Source organism: Branchiostoma floridae, chromosome 14, assembly GCF_000003815.2.
Source record: "Branchiostoma floridae strain S238N-H82 chromosome 14, Bfl_VNyyK, whole genome shotgun sequence".
In the NCBI taxonomy this organism is placed as follows: domain Eukaryota; kingdom Metazoa; phylum Chordata; class Leptocardii; order Amphioxiformes; family Branchiostomatidae; genus Branchiostoma; species Branchiostoma floridae.
Genome location: NC_049992.1, coordinates 20670783 through 20695998, shown reverse-complemented (window position 1 = coordinate 20695998; position 25216 = coordinate 20670783). Strand labels below are relative to the sequence as shown.

Sequence of the window (25216 nt, the reverse complement as noted above, 5' to 3'; positions counted from 1 at the left end):
AGCAGTTGCAATTTTACTTTATTAGAATCAACAAAAAAAATTCAGCTTCTTGCCTTAACATCTCCAGTCTCAATGATACATAGCAGATATAACAGTGCTGGTAATTATTTCATTGTTATAGATGCGATACGTACAATCTCTTTCACTCTTCTTCTTTTGTTGGTTTGCTCAACATTTACTACCTGTTTTCCTTTACATGATCTTTACCATAACCCTTACGTTTCTTCAATCAGTGCGTTGTCTGTTACAAGGTAATATGACAACACATGACACGTTGTCTTACTACATTTTTTAAAAAGCTTTTCAATATCTCCATCAGACATTAATCTTCCTGATAAAATTGCATGTTTCTATATATCCTCTGATATCATTGACGTGCAGTCAAAAGTCTTTAACCTATAATGGATGTAAGATGATATCTTATGTTGACTACATGCACAAGTTTCAAACCCGGTCAGTTTATGCGTGGGTATTAACTGAAGAGGGTAAAGGTAGTATTTCCTCTTTTCAATTATCAGACTTTAGACTGCACAAAAACTGGGGTCTAAGTTTACTTACAGTTACCTATATATATGCGGATATATGTTTGATAAAAGAAATACATCTTGCGTTCTAATATAGGTTTCAATGATGAACATCAACATTATCATTATCTCAATATGTAGATAGATTTGTGCATGCTTGGGATAATGTAGTGGGCATGAGTAAGATACATGTGCTATCTTGAAATTTGAGCTTGGTATCGATGTGCTTTAATGTCTGTTTCTCTACTCCGATGTTTATATCCTCCCAACCTACTATGATGTTTATGTACTCATAACCTACTAAATTTAATATTGCTATAAGTCTGTGCTAGCGGTGTGGGTGTGTGGATGTATCAGTATTTTACTTAACTATATAATGATAAAGGAGCAGAGAAAACACAAACTACCGGAGAGAGACACATGATGCCAAAAAAGACAGAAAATAAAAAGAGAGGTATACTGATGCTGGAGATCACTCAAAAGAACCATTATGCATAAGGTAATAAGAATGTGACGTCATCATTGTTGTACAGCCAACTGGTTTTCATCTGCAGCTTTATGAATTATGGCCAATATGTATTACTGCAAGGGTCAAGTATTTCTATTATGGACTTATTTTTATTATTCTCAATAACCAAGATCAATTGTGTATTTTAGAAGGATGTCAAAATGCTTCATGGCCCAGGCAGTATCCGACGACTTGGCTGTACAGACCATATACTTGTAATTATTACGTACTTCTAGAGTAATATCAAAATAGCAAAACTACTTGGCACAGCGTCTACCTCTACGACAGAATCACCAGTAATAGACCTGATATCTTCCATCCATTCACAGGCAAACTCGCTTTCGGATGTTGTCAGATTATGTTCGTACGTAAACTTGGTTTGATCTGTCGCCAAAGGGACATTGTGTGCCTGTATCTAGTGATATGATAATAAGTAAAATTTAAAAAGAAAGAAAAAGCTATGCATATCCTATGGACGTCTACTTCTACCACAAAACCACCATTCCTAGACTCGCTTTTTTCCAAAAATACAGAATAACCAAAAAGCAGATCCAGAACATAACATTTCAAATTGGGACTATGAAGACAAGTAATTCAATAAGAGTTTTTTTTTATCTTGCTTAAACAAATCTCAGAGGTTATGATGGATTTCAACATCATTTTAGTATAATCCTTCTGTATTGGAAATACTGATTCAATTTTTTTGCTTTAAGCGTACGATTTAAAGTAAATGGAAGTTGAGTATTAGAAGTTGATTATTGGTCATATTGTTGAAGGAAGGCCGTCAATATTGTATATCACAAACGGATATATATCATCAAGATATATAGGCATTCAATATCAAAATCTCGATACTGAGATTAACAGCTAACCTTTTACAAATTTTACTTCAGCTCCATTGACATGAACGATACAATATGATGTGTAAAGTTATGGAGTTGGACGGATTTTCATCTCCGAACGCTTCAAGGAGTAGTTACTCTTCCAGTGCGTCCAGGTGACGCCGTCACCGGTAACGTAACTCTCAAAAGGATCCAGGTGGTACAGCCCGTTCAGGTTGGATTTGTGGCAAACATTGTACCACCAAGCACCTTTGAACGTCTGAGCACAGGCGTTGTCGTTGTCTCTGTCCTTGGTACTGAATGGTTTCCCGTCATGGAAAGACAGGCTATCCCCTGTGACAAGGAAAATATATTGATCCAACAACGCTTGATTCACGTAGCTTGTATTATCTTTAAAGGTTATCCTTTGGGATATGCGAACTGAAATAAGCTATGACTTGTCAACGGTGCTTATCTCTTGTCTTTTATTTTGTAGCACTTCAATATCCATGTTTCTATAAGCAATTGCATATCTTTAGCACAAAATCCCGATATTATGCAAAATATGTTTTCTTTCGATGTAACGCTGCTCCACAATTCCCAAAGTACCCCTCACCTATTTGGAACGCGCAAATGGAAAATGGCGATTTTACCGTAAACATTGATAAAAAAGGTCATGCACATTGAAAGCCGAACTTTGTTAATACTGCAAATAACTCGATAGAGTATGTCTATGTATGTATGTATGTATGTATGTAACATCTATTATCATAATACCGGTACATTTACGACGATTTCTCTAGCCATACTGTTTTGACAAATTGTCAACGCATCATTTTCTCCAGTTACATGTTGCTGTTATAGGTTACCCTTGCCACTTCTTCTGTGTAACTTTTCTGCCACTCTTGTCCTGCTAAAAGCGTAATATTGTAATTGTAACACGCCGCGGAATTACACGGCGAACGGACGCGTGGTTGGGAGGGGGTAAAAAATACCGGTAGGAAGAAACACGGCACAATTAACTGCCGCTATGCACCTTTATACATCCTCTGGTGCTCCTTCCTTTTCTGTCAGTAAATGCATAAAACATAAACCTGCATGAGCATACAAAATGTCATGAGAAAACGGACGTATACTGTCAAGAATTTTCATTTAACTTCTGTCCGTCACAACCGCTATGACGTAACGCTTTACTGCTTGCGTAGATATAAAAATGGCGGGAAAATGGCTGCGTACGTTCAATTTTGCCCATTCAGTCGTAGATCCGGGCTATTATGCAACGGTTCTTCACACTTTTACATGAGTTGTAGGTCACCAACAGAAATTCAAGATTGTTGTTGAATCATGTTCGTCTTGTGCCGTGAGCATGTGTAATTATGATCTATAAATTTGGCAATGAATGTGACAGTGTGTTCGTCCCACGACGAGCTGCCTACTCCGAAAAAGATACTGAAAACTTTCGGCCCTGTTGTCTTCGAATGCATTGTTATCGATGCTTTGTAAATGATGTATTGGACACCTAGATGTCTGAAGTGTGCACAGCTCAGAAATAAATATTGTTGCATGTGTAGATCTCTTTAAGTTCCAGTATTTTTAATCTACCGGTATAAGTCTTACTACCGGTATTATGCCAATGCATGTTATGTATGTATTGATAATAGTTTGGAGACATGAATCTACGTGTACCATATCTTTCTTTGCCAATCTACGCGACGCGTTCAAATTCAATTCAGAGGCAGGACCATATGATTCATTTTAGGTACAGTATCGGTTCAAGATCATATGTTGCAAGCGGTAACTACCTCACCTGCACTACCGCTATAAGACCCAATGTGGAGTTTGTAGTTCTGGGATTCAGGTGAGATGTCAAACATGCTGTAAGTCGCGTATGCCGTGTTCCCCTCAAAATCCTCCATATCCACCCTGAGCTGGTAGTCTTTCTGCACGGCCAGGCGGTACAATTTGTCATTCCCCAGCCAGAACTCGCCGGTCAGGTTGGAAGGGAAGCCGTTCTTGTAGTCATCCCAGTCCCGGTAGAAGTCCACTGTTCCGTCTTGGCGTCTCTGGAACAACTTCAAGAGCAAGAAAACAAAGCTAAAACTCTAGGATATACCATAACACAATAGCGTACACAAGTTTAGCCGAATCTGATGTTACGGTAGTAGTTTAATGGCCATACTTACCGTCCAGCCGCCGCCGTCCGTGTCCATATCACAGAAGACCTGGAAGCTGCCAAGGTTGTCCCGTGGATCCAACGTGTACACGCCGCTGGGCGTGGTCTCGTCGATGTCGAGGATATCCTGGCAGTCTGGGGGTAGATGGTATTTTTTTCAGTTTTATTCTCACGGTTACAACATGATAATAAGGTTGTAGAACATCTAGGTAACGCCTGACTGTTATTTAATACCTTCGCCAGGAGGATATTACCTTTGCCAGAAGGTTATCTTTTGGGCGTGTTTGTCTCTTTGTGTGTGTGTCTTAACAGCATAACTCGAGTAGCCTTAGATGGATACTGATGACATTTGGTAGGCAGGTAGGAGTTAAAAAAACGAAGACCAAGTTAGATAAGGTGCCTCAGACCAGCTACCTAAGGTACTGCAGTTAAAGACCAAGGTTGTACTATAAAATTACCCAATAAATTCGGCTAACCTAAACTACAAGCTCCCAGTCTGGTCCCAACCACAATGTTGTTCAGTGGAGGAAGGCTAATACAGATTAGCAAGCATCGGAGTTACTCTTTAAAACATTATTTTTAAAAGCCTGGAGTCTTGAACTGATAAGGAATTGAAGTATGACTACAAAAATTCAGCAAAGCTTCACAAGTCAGCTTACAAAAATTATAAAGTATAGCTGGCCATGGTCTGCCTGGAAGTGTTTTGACCCAGATAGAATTTGTACAGTCCTAAGGAGTCCAAGTCTACTACACTGGTCTCTTTTGGAATATAACTATAAATGTAACCACAAGCCATATTACTAGATATCAAAGCTCTAGGGAAGACAGTTACATGTTACAAAAAATTATGTAGTTCATACCTGACAGGGGCTGATCTTTTAGTTCAAACAAGGATTTCAAACAGAAGGCCCTGCTACAACATAATGCCCCAGCTCTTTTGTGAAAACAAGTTATGAACACCTAAACTGTACTACATTGGGTTCTATGCTTTCAGCAACTATCTGGGTCTTTAATCTGTGTCTTAAAATGATTTCTTGAAAAAATTTGGACAGGACTTTTGAAATCTCGATGTCAGTTAATATGCAAATTTCTTTTTGTCGTCTGCTGTAATACCAAGCCTTTCTTTTTAGTATCCAGCTTGCAGACGGATAGAGATCTCCTGCAGGGTCTAAGCCATTTATAATGTTAAGAGTACATGAGGAGTCAATTTGGCAACTGGCATCCTGGTAGGAGATAGTCTTTTATGGTTGCGTGCCCTGCGTCCAGATTTCTGGTCTTTAAACTTCCATTGTTAATAACTCATGTTCTTTACATGCTGTGATTGTGATTTTTCAGCGGTACATTACTCTTGGGGAAGAGAATTCTGTCAGTTGCCCCACCGCCTTCAGCTCTAGCGGCTTTTTTATTTCTTTTTTTTTTATTTACTCAACATAAACTTGAAAATTAATACTCTTTTGCATATTTCTTTAGAAAATTATGGACTCAGTGGCGAATGATAGGAACTCCATACTTACATCATTAAGATTAATGACGGTGAGCTTTATTAGACATAAGCCATGATAAAACATATCAAAATTTACATAAATAATGAGGAAACACTAAAATTGTCCGGTGAAAGAAATTGTTGCTGTAGAAGAACTTGGAAACCGAAAAAAAGTTGAACAGTACTGTCAAACATTATCGGCCACTCAAGGGAATGGAAAATTATAGCCACTATAGATCTAGACAGATTGCCACTATCGAAAAATGCTGATTAATTGACCACGAGCTATTTATATTTCAGCCATACCATAGGTATGGTGAAATATATTGTATTCGTAATGTTTCTTCTTTCTTTCTCCTGTCAAATCTTCGGAACACGGTATCTCCGTTGTTCCTGAACCGATTGACTTGAAATTTGACACAAGGGTAGAGTGGGCCAATACCCCCAGACGTTTTTTTTTTTCATTTTTTTCATATCTGCCTTTAAAATGATTTTATTAAGGTTTTTTGGTCATCTTAAGACCCAAACTGTATATTTGGGCCCCCTGTACCCTTGTATTATAACCGAATGAGCTGAAATTTGGCACAGATGTGCCTTGATAATTCCCCCATAAAAATTCAATACCACTTTTGGTGTACAGTATAACGAAATGCTTGTTTTTGCGATTTTGGGGTCATTTTTTTACCAAAAAAGGACACTTTTGGCTCCTGTACCTTGGTTTTAGAAACGGATGACCTGAAATTTAGTATAGGAGTGCCCTAGACATATGCGCACATGGATTCATTAACAGTTGAGGCATACAGTACAACAAAATGCTTAATTTTGCGATTATTTGGCCATTTTATGACCAAAAAGTACACTTTTGGCTCTTGTGCTCTGGTTTTAAAACCAAGTGACCTAAATTTTGGTAAAATGGTGCACTAGATATTTATTCAAATGACACATGTATAATTTTTGTCATAGACTACGTCAAAATGATATATTTGGGGATTTTTTTGTCATTTTCCAATAGCCAGATAGCCAGAGGGGTCGATGACCTTAAGGTCGTTGACCCCAGCTGCAGATTGCACCTTCCGGCATATATGTCTATTTAATCTAATTAGATAGGTAACCAATCACTTAGCCTGAATCTATATCCTAAAGAGGGGGGGGGGGGGTGACAGCCAATCAGCGAGTCCGGTGTTATCTGGAAGAGTCCATTCTTACACGGAGGGGTTCATTTTTTTTTAAAATTCATCCTCAGACTGGTGAAGTCTTTCAGTGGGTGTATTTTTGGACAGGTCTATTTTGCAGTTTTACAGAAGGTGTGCTGGAAGAGTCTATTCTCGCACGGAGGGGGGATTTTTTTTAATTCATATTTTGGACTTTGGTGACTTCTAGTTTGTCAAAGTCTTTCAGTAGGGTTATTTTTGGACTGGTGCAATTTTAAATGGGTGTGCTGGAAGAGTCCATTCTTGCATGGAGGGGGGATTTTTTAAAAAATCCATTGGCTTTTTTAAAAATCTATTTTTGGGACTTCAGTGATTATGTCAAAGTCCTATCTTAGCGGATGTATTTTTGGACTGCTCTACTTAACATTGAAGAGTCCATTTTTTGCACACGGAAGGGGGATTTTTTCAAATTCAGTTTGGACGGGTGATGATTCAAAATTCAATTTTTAGTGGAAGTGTTTTTAGACTGGTCTATTATACCTTTTCATGCACTGGGACCTTTTTTGCTAAATTCAATTTTGGATTTGGTTTCTTATTCAAAAGGCCAAGGTTTCAGTGGGAGTATTTCTGGACTGGTCTATTGTGCAAATTCACATAGGGTGCACTGGAGTCCATTCTTGAACGGGGGAATTTTGTAAGATTCATTTTTGGGTTAAACCGTCATTAGTAAAAGTGATTTTCTCAAATGGGTGATTTTGAAATAGTCTATTGTTGCATGGGGAGGGAGATGGCTGAAATATGCTGTATTTGCTCTCAAGCAAATGTCGGCCTTTCTAGTTACACATTATTTCAGTACCCACTTATCTTTCTCGCCGAGTAACATTGTCTCGATCGTCTAAATTTCATTGTCTCGACCGTCTCAATCCAACTGACCCTGCCAAAGTCTAATCTCCCTAAAATGATTGGTATTTCGATGCGCAATGTTGGTAAATTCGCCGAAAAAGACTTGCGCTCTATCGTTCAAGGCACGCGGGACGCAAACATGACCATGTGTGAACTCAAAATCCTCGCAAACTACGATCTAAACTAGGCGAAAGGTGACATACAGCCTCCGTACGGTCGCAATAGGCAGTGTTTCTGTATCTACAGGACCGGAAATCGTGTGACCGTGGCCGCGTTGTACATGTAGCCGCTATAGACTATTTCTTAATGCTTAGGTCAACGGTAAAAATCCAAGGGACAAAATTGATTGCATAGGCCAGGTGGTTTCGATGCCGAGGTGACCGCTAATACAGGTTTGACGGTATAGTGATGCGAGAACCTAGTGTTTCGCTGAAAGGTTCTCAGCGACGGGAAAAGTAGTATGAGGTCATAGGAGCAAAAGCTATGAAAGTACCGGTAAAAAGGGGACAGGGATGCGACGTTTCGCCTGTGGGAGAGAAGGTCAAGCTTAAATGCTAACTGATTGCCAATAGGCATACACATTCTTCTTAAAATGCTGTTTTCAGGAGTTGCAGACATCCCTTAGGGGCAACTTCCCAGGGATGACAGCAGTATTCCATACATGGGCCGATAGTTGATTTGCACAGATGGAGTTTTATGTCCGGAGTAAGAGCCTGGCTTAGAGAAGTGAACAGACTTTCATAGCTGCAGATTTGGCAATGTATATTCTTTGTAACTTGTCCCGAATTTTTTTTTTTTTTGGAGAGGGTAAGACCGAGTAGGCGAAAGAAGTCTCTCTCTTGTAGCACATCACCATTCATGGATTATTGGAGCGTTTGCAGCTAAGGCTCCCGATATCTTCTAACGGAAAATAGTTTGGTCTTTAATAAGTTAACTCTAACTAGCCATGTATCTCTAGCATTTCACAACCACGTAAAGGTCCCTCTGACTTGCTGCCATTTCTGTCTTAACTAAACTGGATGATGGGGTCGACCATGGGGACAAGAATAAAGGGCGTAGCCATCGACGTAGATATGAGTATATAGAGAATATATAGTAGACGTTGATAGAGAATATGATGAGGCAATTTTTTTTAGTATAGAAGAGAGGAATAATAAAGAAGGGCAGCCGGATCTCCCTAAATCAGTCTCAGACAAGACACGACTTAGTGTGGACGTTCTTCATAGAGAAGACGTTCCTCTTATATATGTAATAGTGGTGACGCTTAGGAGCGGCCGGACCCCGTCCTATTGCCATCCCTTGCCCCGTTACCATGTCGCCTGACTCGCCTGGTGACAAGACCTCCAGCAAGCCCTGCTACCGTGCCACGACGCCCCCTGGCCTCGCCCCGACGTTCCACCGTGCCGCCAAACTCGCCCAGAGACCACTACCGCCACACCGACTGATCGTGGACAATGCCGTCCAGCCGCTACCACGGTGCTATGCTACCGACAAACCGCCGCCATGTGCCGAGACCATCCCGCCATGCGGTTGTCCTCTGAGACTGCACCCATGCAATCCTGTCCCTCGGACCAGCACAGACCCAGTTCATCGTGCTGTTGCAAGCCGACTCCAGCCTGATCTCTCCGGTCTTCTTTTCGCCGATGAACTTTCCCAACCGTAGAAGTCATATCTGCTTGACGCCCGGACTCTGTTAGATGTGACTCCGACGCCCTGAACTTTGCGATCTGTCATTGGAACTGGACTTTTGACGCCACCTGCCTAATGTTGCCAGCAAACTTGACTCAGAACATCGCTGAACATTTATGTATAGTACCTACGGACTTTTGTCAGCATGGTACCATTGCACAGAATGTATGTTTCTATTTTCTAATCTATGGGTAAGGGGTTGACCTGACCTTTAGCATACGCCCGTGGTAATGACTGCACCTTATCGAACATGTTGTGTTTTATATTTCATATGTTGAGACTGCGTGTGCTTGCCTAGCAGCAAGATAGAACGACTGCCTGCGGGCCGACCCTATATCCCCAACTAGGAAGTGCTTACTTTGATGCCGGGCGACCTCGCTATAGCTATGTGGAACGGCTCAATTCGTTTACACTCTATGGGGAACGAAGAGCTTGCTTTGCGTTTATGCAATGTTTGATTATGTTCAATTTATTTCGAAGTACCATGTAGAGGGTCAGTAATGAGCAGAGGTCAGTCCACATATTGCTAGTGACTTTCATATTGCAAGATATACAATCTTGCTGGCTAACTTCGCCGGCGTTCTGGTGCCTTCGGTACCTTCAGATTCTGGTACACACCTTTGGCATCTGTCGGTACTCGCCGTCAAGAACTTCATTTGGGTCACATTCGGATCAACAATCCGGGCAGTTCAGCACGGACGATTCAAAGACCATTCCTTGGCCTATGGCATAAACCGGATAGACCTGAAGTTAAATTCCCACTGAGACCTGGTAGAAGCTGGCCTTTTCAAACAAATTATCTAGTATCGTGTAGAGCGATATTTTATTGCGTTTGGTGCCGATTTAAGTATTTTTTCTACTTAACTATCCAGGTATAAGAAATGCATTTATTTGCATCAAGAGCCCCTTTCATATAAAAATCATAACGTACAAGTGAAAACGTGTATGAAAAATCACATAATTTCACATAATAGGTGCCTTGCCAATTTCACGTTATATGTTTTCACATTTGGAAGTGTGATTATTCCAGACCGTTTTGGAAAAATGTGAAAAAATGTGATACAAACTAATAACATTTTTTTTTTACATAAAGCTGAATTTCTGTGCCACCTGTCAAAAATGTGACGTGTTATTTTATGTGATTATATGTCAACTTATGTTATAAAATGTGATGCTGCTGAACCAAAATATTTTGCATTGTATCACATTTTCATGGAAGTTTGCTTAAAATCCACATAATTTTCACATTAGTTTTATGCACCTGATAGTGGTTTGCAGTCAGATGATCCCGGTTTACTGCTTTGTCCTGCTGGACACTTCTGACAGGACGCTGCTCCCGGAGTGCTGCTGAACTCTCCTATTGGACACGGCTGGCAAGCTGTCCTGCCTTCGTGGCTGTACTTCCCCCTTGGACACTTTAGACAAGATTCCGCTCCGGTAGTGTTACTAAACTCTCCTGCTGCACACGGCTTGCACATCGTCCTGCCTTCGTTACTGTACTTGCCCACTGGACAGACGACACATTTTGTTGACCCTTCTGCTGTGCTGTACTGTCCGGCTGGACATTTCTGACAAGACAACGCTCCAGGTGTGTCGCTAAACTCTCCTGCTGCACACGAAGCGCAAGCTGTTCTTCCTTCGTTACTGTACTTCCCAGCTGGACAATCTAAACATTCTGTAGACCCTTCTCCTGTGCTGTACTGCCCAACTGGACATTTCTGACAGGACGCCGCTCCTGGAGTGCTGCTGAACTCTCCTGCTGCACACAGCTCGCACGCTGTACTACCGTCGTTACTGTACTTCCCAGCTGGACAGTCTAAACATGAAGTTGAACCCCCGCCTGTACTGTACTCCCCTGCCGGACACTTCTGACAGGACGCCGCTCCTGGGTTGCCGCTAAACTCTCCTGCTGGACACTGCTCGCACGCTGTTCTGTTTTCGTTACTGTACTTGCCGGCTGGGCAGATGTCTTCATTCTCGTCCCCCAGCTTACACTCATAGCCAGACCGACATTGGTGACAGTTAAAAGACCCGTCCTCTCCTGTAATTGGGAAGAATTATAACACAAAATTATCTTATGGACAAATAATGAACCGGGAATAAAGAATGTCATGCAATCATGTTGAGTTGAAATGGTGTTTTCTTTCAGGCTGCCTTGAGAATATTTCGTTTGTCAGATATATACCGCAAACATTTGAGAAGCTCATACTAATACCTGTCAGAAACAAAAATTGTTCAGATGTTCAAGCATTTGAACTCTAATCTCCAAGCAAATTCCTCCGTGGCATAAGGCCTCAGTTTATGTTACTGTCTTTTGCCAATAAGGAATCTGCTTGGAGATAACTTGAACTCTTCCTCCATTGAATTATTTCAAATTATCATCAATGTGATGTTGTATATACCTTTAGTATTAGTTGTCTGCCTGTCAACAAGATAACTCAAGGAAGGCTGAATTGGTTTGTTTAAGATTTGGTGTGTTGGTAGTTTTTATGGAAAAATCTTGGAACCTCCAGGGCGGCTTCCCTAGGTACTGCAGCAGAGCTTTTGGTTATAAAACCCGGTGCTCGGAACATGCTTAAGTCATAATTTACATGTGATAGACAAGCAACAGATGGAACACTGTCTTGACTTTGTATAATTTTTTATCTTATTGGACTATCTGAAAAAAATGTAATTAATTGACCTTAACAATAAATGTTTTATTTGTAAAGATATAACAAACCTCTGACAGCCTTTTGCCCAGGACTGCAACCTTCCACACACTGTCCGCCATGTTGATATTTACACGTGTCACAGTCTGCTGAAGCGGGGCCTGAGCAGACTCTTCTCCCCTCACTACTGACGTCTGAACAAAAGCTGCTGCATTCTGTCAACAAAGTCGTCAGCTTTAAAACTGCTCTTTACAGAGTATGGCCTTCAACTACGAAAGGGCTGAGTGCTCGGTGAACGAGCTGTGTGCTCACAGGGAAGAGGCTGTATGCTCGGCGAAGTACCTGTGTGCTCACAGCGAAAGAGCTGTGTTCTCACAGCAAAGGGGCTGCGTGCTCGGCGAAGGAGCTGTGTGCTCACAGCGAATGATCCGGGCTGTGTGCACGCAGCAGAGGGCTTGCTAATCACTCTACCCACGGGGGCCATCTGGAGAACCCGGGTCTGAGCGTCCGGCTTGGGTTAATTATCGCCTCTAGGAGACAGGAGCTAGCGGATTCCCCGTGTATAAAAAAAAAAAAACCTGACTTCCTTTTGACTATAAAATTACCTTTGATTGCCTATATGTCAACTTTATGGCACCCTGACATCACCACGCCTGGGTGTCTACTAAATTTGTGACTTGAAGTACGTAACGCAGCAATTCCAGTGCAAATGAAAAGACTTTGGTTGAAGTGGTATGTTTAGTTTATTGTCTAAAAATCTTACGTAGCATACACACTCTTGTATCATTGGATACAGTCAAAGTTGTATGATAAGTTTATTGTTAATCGCTTGATTGGGTCAATAGAATGGAAAACCCGCTCCGTCTTTCTCCCGACCGCATATGTCTACTTAATGGCAACGGAGGTCATAACGCTGTGATGTCTGTTAAACTTGTGCGTCACTTTAACCCTCAAGCACCCGACCTTTTTTTGCGACTAAAATGACCGAGTGGGGTCCAAACGGACCCCAAAATGTTTTGTTCATAAAATCTCAGTACCATTTCTTATCGGCGATCATTGTATATACATTGCTTCGTCAATGTAAGAGGAAGATTTTGAGATGTTAAGGTGTTGCTAATTCCAACTCATTATCATAATTTATGCAAAAGTTCAGAAGGACCACGTTTTGCACTAAACCTATTCCGACCAGATAGGGGAATTTTTAGGCCCTCAGCAACATTTATGTCGCATAACTCCTGAACGGCTAGAGCTAAAGCTACGAAACTTGGTAATTTATCACAAAATATTGTTTGCAAACGTTTTTGGTCAATGAAGTAAGTTTATCATTTTTGGGGGTTGCCATGGCAACCATATTCTAACAGGCATATTTTTGCCAAAATTTGACAATTTCAATTTAAACAAGGTTTTCTTGGTAAACTACACCTGTTTTCTGACAACAATTGAATTCTATGAAATTAAATGTAATTTTCATGACTAAAAATTTATAATTTATGCTAATTTTATGACGTCATTGGTCAAAATCCAAGATGGCCGCCCTGATTAGGCAAATGACGCCATAATGTCGTCACATTACATGTTGATGACACAGGAATTATTGTGATGATTTAGGTTTACATTCTTATTATTGTCTAAAAGTTTGGTAGTCATACTGTAAGTGGTTAAGGAGTTAGCCTCCAAAGTTTGTTTTAAAAACTGCACATTTTTGCTGGGGTCCGTTTGGACCCCAGAGGGACTGAACACAAACTTTCTTTATAATTTCCACATTATTGTACCAATCTTTGCGAAAACTTAGGAGAAGGTATAAGACATATTGACTGACAAAGTCACGGAAGGATTTTTTCTTCAGATCAAAAATGTTCAAATGGCACTTCAAAATGTACGCCTGGGGTCCAAATGGACCCCACTCGGGTGTTTGAGGGTTTTAATCACTTGAATTTCATAGTAAAATCTATCGACGAAAAATGGAAAGCCATTTGACTACTGAAAATTATTGTTTACTTTCTACAAGGTATTAAAAACTAATGGACCAACTCTGATGCCGGTGTCTGGCAAGCTACTTTTGTACTGCTGATGAGTGCTGTCCTGTTTAGCAGCCGATTTTGTAGCCCATTTCCTATTACTAATCATCAATTAGGCCCACTGTGGCTCGTTAATTAAATCCGGTAAAATTTGATTGGTATTGTGAAAATGTAGGATTTTGCAAGACCTGACTTGTTTTCTGCTAGTGAGTTGGACGTAGTTCATGATATTGTCGCTAGGTTTCGTTTGCCAATATCTAGTTTGCACTTAATAGTTGAAATACTTAATACTTTCTAATATCATCTATATTTGAATTTACATTTAATGAGTTGTTACAGATCACTTGAAACAATATCTGACATGCATGGACGTTTTGGGGCGAATCTAAGAAATTTCAGTTTTGTCGAATCGGTATCTGAATGAGTAGCTATGTTCAGTCTTATTACTCCTTCGCCGAGCACGCAGCCACTTCGCTGTGAGAACACAGCTCGTTCGCCGAGCACACAGCTCCTTCGCCGAGCATGCAGTCCCTTCGCTGTGAGCACACAGCTCCTCCGCTAAAACTGGTTTTGTCCCTATGGTCCTTCGTACAACGTATTATTCCGAAGAAAAAGGGCAAAGAGATTATTGTTGTAACAGACGATACCTGCCCTTTAATACTTAGCTATTTGGTTGAATAAAATATATTGCCATTTTATGGCTATGATTAAAAGAGGAGTTTCCCAAACAGTCAAGCAGTTTTGACTGAGAATTGACTAATTAATTTTTCTAACCTAAAATCGCTACTTTGTACATTTCAATGATAACGAGCATGATTATATCATAAAGATTTACATTTAATTGAAATGTGCAGAGTTAAGCTTTATGCCTTAACTTAGCAGTGCCCGGTAAATTCACTATAAATAAGGGAAGTTAGTCTATTTACTTTTGCAGACTTTGTTATCATCAAAGTGCGTCAGGGGACACTCTGTCACACAGTCCACAACACCATCAGGGCGGGCCTCCTCCATCCTTTTGATACCTGCAAAATAATTTGAGTGTTAGATAACAGTAGTTCTTTTTTTTATTTTAGAATACAGTGTACCTGATAAAGTAAGCAAACCCTGCTATTCTTTATCATAATACTACTAATTACTTTTTAAAACGAAATTTTACAAAATGAGCAAAGCCTGCATTAAGAGTGTGCTACGACATTTATTCAGAACAATGAATGACAAAACACCCAAATTCATCCTGAAAGTTTTAAACTCCAAGACACAAAAGCATTGTAATATGCTTTACTTACATGTACAGGTTTTTAAAACATTGATAGGTTCAAAATGCCTAGGACACTGCGCGACACACTTAAAGGCGTCGGGTGGGCCCTCCGTGTAGGGATAAGGCACCTTCAGATGTTTACAGGCGATGCAGTCCATTGGGGAATTTGATCCACTTGTTCGACAACCTGTGTACAAGATTTGAACAAAACTCTTTTGTGCTCCAAGTACGGAATACTCAAGTTTTCATTTTCACATAGCCCTACTGTGACCGTCCCAGCTGTTGGAGGATAAATAGACATTTATAAGCACATTTATTTTTAATCCAAGACTGTCTACTGGCTGAAAACAAAGACATAGACAGATTTGCACAAAAAAATTATAAAAATGTATGCCGGATAGGAGTGGGTACCGGTACAGAAACTTTAGGTCCGGTTCAGGTCCAGAGGATCAGGTCCAGGTCCGGACCTGAACCTGGACCTGATTCAGTCTGAATCATAATAATGGTCCATTTTACTACAAAGAAATCAGCTTGGTGGAGTATTAGACTCACACTGGCGTTTTAAAATCTAACAACGCTAAGTGCACCTGTACAATTGACAGTAAAACTTGGTAGAAATGACTATAAACTCTAATCTGCTTCGCTCTTGTTAATTTCTTCCACCTGCAAGCGCCAAAACGTGTGAATGCCTGATCAAATAATCTTTTTCTTTTTCTAAAAGGTCCAACATCCGGTCCACCTAATTTTTTCAGGTCCGGTTTTTCTGGACCGGTCCAATAAGAAAAACGGTTTTGTACCGGTACACTGTACCGATACCCAGTCCTAATGCCGGACGTACAGGACGATATCCATTTTGCAGGCCTATCTCAGATGTTCTTCTAGCCCAGAAGTGCTGTAAAGGTGCGCTCCCACCGCACTTGTGTCAAGCTTGCGTCACTACGGGGTTCGTTCACTGCGTTACTGTTTTGTTTTCTCTCCAATTTTTAATAATTTAGATATTGTGTAAGACGTAAAAGTATTACAACAAAATAAACAAAAACAAAGAAAATTCGTTCTTTACATCTGAAGTTCGTTGAGTATCTTTCGAAGCCCGAAATGACGCAAAGGTACAAGATAGAAATAAAAGCACATGGAAGCTGACGAAAACAAACCTTCTTGGCAAATATGATAAAGATAGTTTAAGCAATCCAATAATGTTGCAAATATCAATCTAAATTGATGTTACACTCTTTAATGACGGGAGCGTCTTCTGGTATTGTATCAAACTTTATTGAAATTCTATGATATTGTCAATTAGACAATTTCAGGATATAAAAGACTGTATAGATTATGTAACATGGCTTGAAATACCAGGTTAGTGCAGGTAAAATTGAAGCTGTGCAAGTATTTCTGGTGTCTACCTGCACCTAACCTGCACTAGTTCATGTACTGGGTTTTATAGTACATAAATGTCCTATGATGCAGGTGGATGTGGATTGATTTTACCTGAATTAACTGTTATCACCTATAAAGTATAAAAGTGAAAATAGCAATTGTTCCTGAGCAATTTTAGTATGATCAATACTTCCTAAATCCAGAGTGGTGCAGTTAAAATGTGTCTGGTGCATGTTATTTGTAATGTTACCCGCACCAGTCCAGGGATGCAGAGGAAAAGTATTTTCGAGCCCTGTGTAATAAAACTCACCTGTACACTCGGAGTGACATTTCTGTTGACACACCCCGTTAATCATTTCCGTCCCTTCTCGGCAGATGATGAAGTCCTTTGCCGACCTGTCCAGTAGAGACAGTCCCATGACTTTCACAGGAGACTCCCCGCTGCCGAAGGAGTAGTACTGAAGGGACGCCAGCTCAGTGAATGTGAAACTCAGCCAGACATGTGGTCTCTCCTATTACCAGTGTTTGGTAAAACAACAAACAATTATCGTATATTAATCTGGACAACTGAGCATATTTGTCAAAGCGCCGACCGAAACTCCTACATAACTGGTGAACCCTAGCCTCTACCAGGCACTCCAGGTCTCTGGAAAATAGTAGGAATTGGCCAAATAGACAAAAAACACACCAGAGGAGTTGGTTGGCCGAGGAGTAATATTTGCGACCTGGGAGCCTGGTAGAGACTAGGTGAACCTCAATATAATACAAGCCATAATATAACCCTATTGTAAGAAATAGAAAGTGGCGATGGCACTGGTCCGCGGCGAAACGACCAAACTTGTATTAAATACCCCCGTCCCCCCAAATGTCTAGAAACTTCGCAATTAAACCAGTAAAGTAACCTTAAAGATATATACGCTGTAAATGAAAGTTGTATCAGACATTTCAGCAGTGCATCGCCACCCGAACGAGTAATTTCGGAGAAATTTATCTCACGAAAAAACACGTGTACATATGTGGTATCTTATAATGCCCATTGCGTAGTTTTAATCTCTAAGCTAGATTGTACAAATCAGTTATAAAGACTAGAAGGGCAAGAATCACAAAAATAAGCGAGTTGAACACTCAGCTCGTTTCTGTTGGCACAATGACATTCGTTCCTGTTCTACCTTTATGGCCACACTTCTTTGGTAAACAATTGTAGTTTATGCTTATTTCTTTGTTCGGGTTTCTTATCAACCATTTCATTTGCTTTTCTAATTAATAGTATGATTGCATTTTTTGTCTAAGTATGTTATTTAGGTAAATCTGTTAAAAACTTATTCATCCCAGCCTGATCACTCACAGAACACCAATTTAACGCAGTGAGTTCGAGCGCGTAAAAAGGGAACCTAATGTGTAAGGGCATCTCAGGTTATAAACAAACCTCATTGTCAGGCGTCTTCCCGTATTGAATGACTGTGGTCCTTTTCTCCACATCTTCAGTCACACAGACAAAGTAGGACTGGTACAGGATTGCAGAGCCAAGACCACCGGCGTTGTCCCTAAGCTGGGTTGTCTGGAGCCGCAATGCCTAAACAGGTGCATTCTAAATATTAGCCATAATATACAATGGTACTTTAGGGATATTTTACTACGAAATCGTATAAAATTTATCTATATTGATGTGCTCTGTACTAGTATTGGTTCCTCTGACTTTTTCATTTGTTTTTAGCAAACATCTAAAATTGCGGTTTCCTAATTAGCAAAAACAATATCAGCACTGTGAAAAAAGAACCTTAGGGTACCCAATCAGGCTGTCGCCGTAAATGGCTTGAGTCTGCTAGAGAAGTGACTTAAATTACTCGTCAGGAGGGGCAAAGCCGCGTATTTTGTGTGTGTCAATGTACGAAATTGACCAAGACTGAACTCCAAATAAAACATGCGACGCTCAGGATACAAACGTCAGAGCAATTTTAAGTCGTCTTTGAAGGTGGGTAACCACAAAACGCGACTTTCTAAAACTACCATGTATCAGTACTTATAACTGACTGATAGTGCTTTAATTAAGAAATATGAGTGCGCTACACCTTGTACAATACAACTCCCTCTGGCGATATCTGTATGTACACCCAAGTCTCATGGTTCTGCGGGATGCTGGCGAACACAACAAAGATGTCTCCTTCTGACGCGGCAGTGAAGTGGATGCACTTTCCTCCATCGGTCGGGTCAAAGCGATGCGCATTGGACCAATGGATGCTACACGGGACGTCTCCAACTGTATCACTGTAAAATATGAAGAACGGGTTGCATACACAGCAAATTATTCTATTGACTTTATTGAAATGAATTTATTCAATGCCAATTCCAATGGAAGAAGATTAAACATTTTCTTCAGTTTCTTTATGTTCTAAGATCTTCTGTAGAGATTTTCTTGGAAATTGACAACACACACATCTTGTAGACTAGCAACCCTGTGGACACGTCCCTGTGCAATCTTTAGAATTCTTCTAGACTGCACACATTGCTATACCATCGGGTTTACCCCCATCCTCGCCCAAATAACAATGTTTAGAACTCTACCTGATCCCATGTTAGAAATAATTGGAACTGAGATTACTCACGGTTTCTGAACCAGGTGGTTGAGTAATTTCTTGTACTCCGCTCTGGCTACGCTGCGATATTTTACCCATGTTGGTAACTCTGGTAGGAATGCTTTAGAGGCATTGAAGTCGTCATCTGCCACATGGAAGAGACCGGTTTCTTCTTCATACGTCATCACAAGGCCAAACACGCTTACCTGCAAAATCAGTCAAATTTATCCCTAATGATAGAAGATATAGCTTGATGCTATTATATATTTATAAAGCAAATGACAATAATGACGTTAATAAAAAATGATGTTGTAAATGGTACCTTCTTTCTTTGAATATCATTGCTTTCTCCGTTTTCGTAGCCATCGTACAGATGAGGCACGAACCCCCTCCTACTGGAAAACCACAGATGACGGAAGAACTTCAGTTCCAGCACGTCTTGTGCCTGAACGATGCCAGGGATGTCGTAGGGCATGTCAAAAACGACCGTGAATTCCTTCCCCCCGGTCATGTCTTCCCATGTTGGCACGCCGGTGTTGTCCCCCTGGAGGAAGGCTAACATGGCGGTTTCACAGCCTGCCTCTCCGGCGGGCAGGAGGAAGTCTGAGCTAAGTATACGACCCTACGAAGAAAACATCAAGTACGTTTATCTGTGACGGTAATCAACATTATGATACAATTCTAATTATTAAACTTTTAAAGGGAACACGAAAATTGAGCTCTTACCAACAAGCTTTCGATCTGTCCGGTGATCCCTTTAACACTATTCAGACCGGGCGGGGGGGCTTTTGAGGCCTGCGGCAACTTTGATGTCTTATAACGCCAGAACGCCTTACGCTAAAGCAACCAAATTTGATGAGTTTTCCTAAAATATTGTTGGCAACAATTTACGAAGTTTTTCAACCGTTTGTTGACAGGCAGTTTTGCCAAAAATCACAATTTTTGGTTCTAACAATGTATTTTTCACATTTATTTGCTATATTACTGCTAATTTGTTACATAAATAAAATCTTATAATATTTAGCATATCTTTCATAACTATATATGCATAAACTATGCTAATTTGATGACGTCATCAGCCCAAAATCCAAGATGGCGGACTGTATGGCCAGATCAAGAATAACAAGCGTATTATCCCATAAACTTTGTAACTACCTGGTATTTAATCATCAAAAACCATCTAAATGAATGAATTTGGTCTATTTCTATGGCCCTATGTGATTATTTGTTACAAAAAAGTAGTTTTAACTAGAGTTCCACGAACACATACCTTTGCCAAATAAACCAGGTTTGTTATGTAGAATGATGTCTGTAGACAAATGCGTTACTCATTTCATTTTCTTCATAATCACATGCTTGGAGTTTATAAAATTTCGGCATTGATTATGCAAATTAGATCCCAAGTTACAATTAATTGATATCAAATTGTATCAAGCATAACTTAAGCTATCAGCATACCAAAAATCATGATGATCCTTTGATCCATTCTTGACTTATTCTCTTTCAAAGTCTTTAAATACACCTCTTACTCTCTTCCCTCTTTCTCAGTTACATATGTGACAACTTTGATGAAAGTACTATAATGGAATGCAGTGGATTTATAAACTTTTCCTCATCAATTATGCAAATTAGCTGTTAATTTGCATAATAAGTATCACATTATATAAGTCTTCACTTAGGCTATCTACATGCCAAAAATCATGACGATCCGTCAACACGTTCACATTTTCTCATTAATTATGCAAATGAGATCATCATTTGCATGATAATTATGTATAGCCATTTCTCTCCTCTCAGCTACATATGTGACAAGTTTCAAAGTCCTATCATGGAATGTAGTGGATTTATAAAATGTCCTCATTAATTATGCAAATTATCTGTTGATTTGCATAATTGGTATCTCATTATGTAGGTCTTCACTTACGCTACCTACATACCAAAAAACATGATGATCCGTCAACATGTTCAAATTTTCTCATTAATTATGCAAATGAGGCCATCATATTGACATTTCTCTCCTTCTCAACTACATATGTGACAAGTTTGAAAGTCCTATCATGGAATGCAGTGGATTTATAAACTTTCCTCATTAATTATGCAAATTAGCTGCTGATTTACATAATTAGTATTCAATTATGTAAGTCAACACTCATTCTATCTACATACCAAAAATCATGAAGATCCGTCAACACGTTGCAGAGTTATTCTCGTCCAAAGTTTGAAAGGAAACCGGCGCCTGCAGTACCAAAAATCCGCTAGGGGGGCCAAACTCACAGCACATACTCTCTGCCCCGTGGGCTATCTACCACCCATAAATCATGACCACAGCATGTCCAGAACACGAGATATAAAAAATTGAGTTTCCGCTGCAGTACCTTAGCAAGCCGCTAGGGGGCCCATTATCGAACTTGACCTTCGTTTTCCCGAACCCTACCCACCTACCAAATATTATCGGGATTCATCCAAGACTTCTTGAGTTATGCTGTTAACACACACACACACAGACACACACACAGACTCACAAGCCCAAAACATAACCTTAGCCATTCTGGCAAAGGTAAAAATTCAAGGTGGTGGATATAGTATGGCGGAACCTAACTCGTATCTTAGATGTGCATAACTTCATTTTATGACGTCATTATGACGTCGTCGATGTTGCTATTGGCAATAAAAGTCGTAACAAACATTATTATTCTATGTGCACTTGTTACATTTTTGTAGTATAACTTCAAGTTTTCTGAGAATACCCTTTTTTCATGGGTCTGGCCAATATAATCAAATTGATGACGTCATAATTACGTAATCCTACGCCAACGTAACGTCAAACGTTCAATATTTTTTTTTTTCTTGGCATCCGTCTGTCTCGGAAGACAATGGTAGGCAGACGGGTTTTTAAGGCGACCCGTCTGCCTGGCCTGCACTTGGGTTTTTAAGGTGAAGGAGGGGTGTGCACGTCCTTCTTTACCCTCTCGTCCACTGGCACACTAGTCCTACAGGGGCAACTGTATGCAACGTGTAAGACGGCCCCAGCAGATGCAGGTTTGTTGTTTGGAGTTTCTGTCTCCTAGGAGGACTTTCGACCAAGGATGCAAGGGGTTCCTCCTACCCCTGACTCATGTGTCATGGCGGGTGCGTCATGCCCGAACATGCCCCTATGGCCTTTTACCACCACAAAGGCCTGTCACTGCCACTAGCCGCAGCTAGGTACTCATTCACACCTGAGTTAAGTGGGGAAAGTCGTACAAAGTGCCTTTCCCAAGGGCACAAGATCGGTGACACGGCAAGCGGATTTGAAACCCGGACCTCTCGGGCCTGAGACCAACGCGCTGACGATCGTGGTACACGGTCCCACTTGTCAGATATTACATCGATATCATGTCCTGAAAATTTGGTTCTATAAGGCACGTCGTTCAAGAGTTATTATAATAAGACTTAGAAGTGGAGGGCCTCAAAAGCCCACGCCACCCCCCCCCCCCCCCCCCGGCCAGGGATGACCAAAAAAGCCCGGTCTGAATAGGGTTAAGATGCAATGACCTCAAGTCTATGTTTTAAATCCAGACCGGAAGTTTGACGTCAGCAAAGGTTCAAAAGTGCTTGAAAGTCGGTATCGGCCCCCGTCTCGGATGAGTGAAGATGGATGGGCTCTGGTGCACACGCCACACATGACACGCTCTCCCTTCAGATTTTGTAAATATTTTTGTTTCTTTACCTCCCATCCATGTAATTTAGTTGGCATGCTTTGAAGAATAATTATAGTTTCTTTACCTCTTCCAGGTACACCGTTACTGCACGGTCAAGTGACATCCTCTTCTTACTCATGCTTTCCTCAAGGGCTTTGCGGTCGGCGAAGTTGCAATAGCGAATCTCAGAGACTGTCACTGTTGAATCGTCCATGCTTGTTGTATTCATCGTTTTGTGTTGACTGTCCTCGCTGTTCTTTGTTGTTGTTTGTATGTAGTACTTTTTGCCCGTCCCCTTTTCTGTCTTTAGATGTCTAGGAAGAAGAAATAAGAATTCGATTACACTGTCGCCAAGTTTAAATCCTAGATTTTAGATTTTATCCAGAAATCATTTTTCAACGACAGGTTTAAAATCATCGATTCTAAAATTACAATTGGGTAACTTACGTTTTACCAAGGCAGCCATAGTCCACCTGTCCTGCAGGGAAGAGCGAGTCAGAGGGGATGTTCAGTACATCGGTTACTCGTCGCAACACAAAGGAGAAGGGTTTTGGGTAGTCTTTGATAGACTCTAACCAGTCCTTCAGCTCTGCTGTTAGGGCTGTCGTGTACATCTCCGTGATGGCCGCGGCAATCTGCTGGTCTCCGCCTTGCACCACCAACATCTCGTTGCTGTAGTCTTGCGATGACCTGCAATGTGTTTGAAAAGAAAAGATCATTGAAGCCTCGCAACATACTTAACACACATTTCTTTAGTCTTCTTATTCTTGTTCTATATAACCTAGTAAATGTGCATATTTATAAGATGAAAAAAAAATACTTGACTGTCTAACCACAGCAAGGCTGGGCAAACCTAGAGACATAAAATAAAAATCAGACAAGGGGCATTGTCACAAGATAGACCGACGCTGTTGTTCCGATGTTGCTCTTTTAATCCACGAAACCTCTAAATCTACATAGCAGGACTTCACACTGCCAACCTCTCCGTCTCCTGAGCCCCTCATCCCTGCCCATGCGCAGTTAGCCCTGGGCATGACTAAAACTATTACAGTGACTCTGTCACATCTGTCCCCGCTTCTTTCATTGATACACTCGTTACAATCATTAACTACTCCAAGAAACTTCCTATGTTGCAGTCTGAGTCCTGTAGGCATGCATTGTATACAGACATTAACAAAACAAACTACTATTACAAAACTACTGCCATCAAACTAAAGTTCAAGTGTCCGTTCGAAACATCGGCGACCTAGAATATCTAATAACAAAGTTAAACGTCTAATAACTCAGAACTACCCTTTTCTTTTCTTTTCTTTTTTTTTTAACAGGCAAGGCTACTCTAGTGTCCGTATTCATCAGTCCTTTTTCCATGCAGTTACAATTCTCAAGCCCATATTCATCAGTACTTTTCCTTGCTGATTCACCATATCGGTAGTGCTTCATGCAGGCTTAGACTCCACCAGTTTGATCTTACAACCATAGATTTCAGTCCCGTCAAGCATTCTCTATGTCTGGGTAGGTGGAAAATTCCACAATCCCCTCATTCCTGTTCTGCTTGTGCAAATCAGCAAAGGTAACTTCTCCAGCTTGCCGCATGTAATCCTTCAAGTCCTGCCAGCTACAGCGACTGGACAAGTTCTTCACGATCAGGCGGTAGTTAGTGCGGACAGGCGGGCCATATCGTTTCCTGCTCCCCGGCCCCCGGCCGCCACCATGGTTGTGCATGTCACGATATCCTGCTGGCCAAAGCCAGGCTGGCTCCCTCCATACGTGAATCCTCGGCTCGTATTCCCCGTCCCGCCTGTAACCCCGCGACCTCCTCCGTCTCCATGGCAACCGAATGCTGGTCCGTTATTGGTGGAGGCTATCCTCCAGTCCCCTGCGGATGTGGTCTCCTGATCGAACTTTTGCGTTGGAGCTGTCTGTACAAGCTTGGCCAGGTTCGGGATGTCACGTCCGAGGATGACAGGTCTTGGCAGGTTTTGGCTCACGTTGGCCCTAACTGCATAGGTTGTACTCCCCACCTTGATAGTGACTCTTGCGGTCGGATAGTTTTGCACGTCCCCATGGATGCACAACATAGTCATCGGTGTTCCCTCGACTTCTCCGTCGCACTCGTACCCTGTCACTTTTCCGTTGCTGGCGTATAATGACGTCGCTTGGGACGGCCCCATCAGTTGTCTCACTTGCGGGCAGGCCCTGCCCAAGTGCTCCGGGCTGTTACAGTTGTAGCACTTCTTGACAACGCGGGCACCTCCGGGATTGTTAACTTCCACCGTGTCCACCCGGGTTGCCAGCTCCCGCTTATGAGCCTCTCGGAAATGCTGAGCCATCTCTGCCATCTCTTTCATGGACTGCGGGGCTCGCTCTCGTAGGTGAGTGGCCAAGTCTGTGGCACATGCCTCAATGAACT

General features: G+C 41.2%; 1 protein-coding gene across 1 annotated transcript in view; it reads right to left on the bottom strand.

Moving 5' to 3' along the window:
* The window catches only part of LOC118430604, a gene marked incomplete at its 5' end in the record, with an annotated part of 45657 nt that continues 20441 nt past the window's right edge, over nt 1–25216 (bottom strand). Inside the window, 14 exon segments of the mRNA XM_035841579.1 lie at nt 1–2207; nt 3661–3925; nt 4037–4161; nt 10514–11293; nt 11975–12118; nt 14848–14943; nt 15208–15366; nt 16864–17065; nt 17980–18126; nt 18623–18818; nt 19157–19332; nt 19449–19748; nt 22892–23120; nt 23254–23496. Coding sequence (XP_035697472.1) covers nt 1963–2207; nt 3661–3925; nt 4037–4161; nt 10514–11293; nt 11975–12118; nt 14848–14943; nt 15208–15366; nt 16864–17065; nt 17980–18126; nt 18623–18818; nt 19157–19332; nt 19449–19748; nt 22892–23120; nt 23254–23496 — 3307 coding nt within the window. The 3' untranslated portion in view covers nt 1–1962.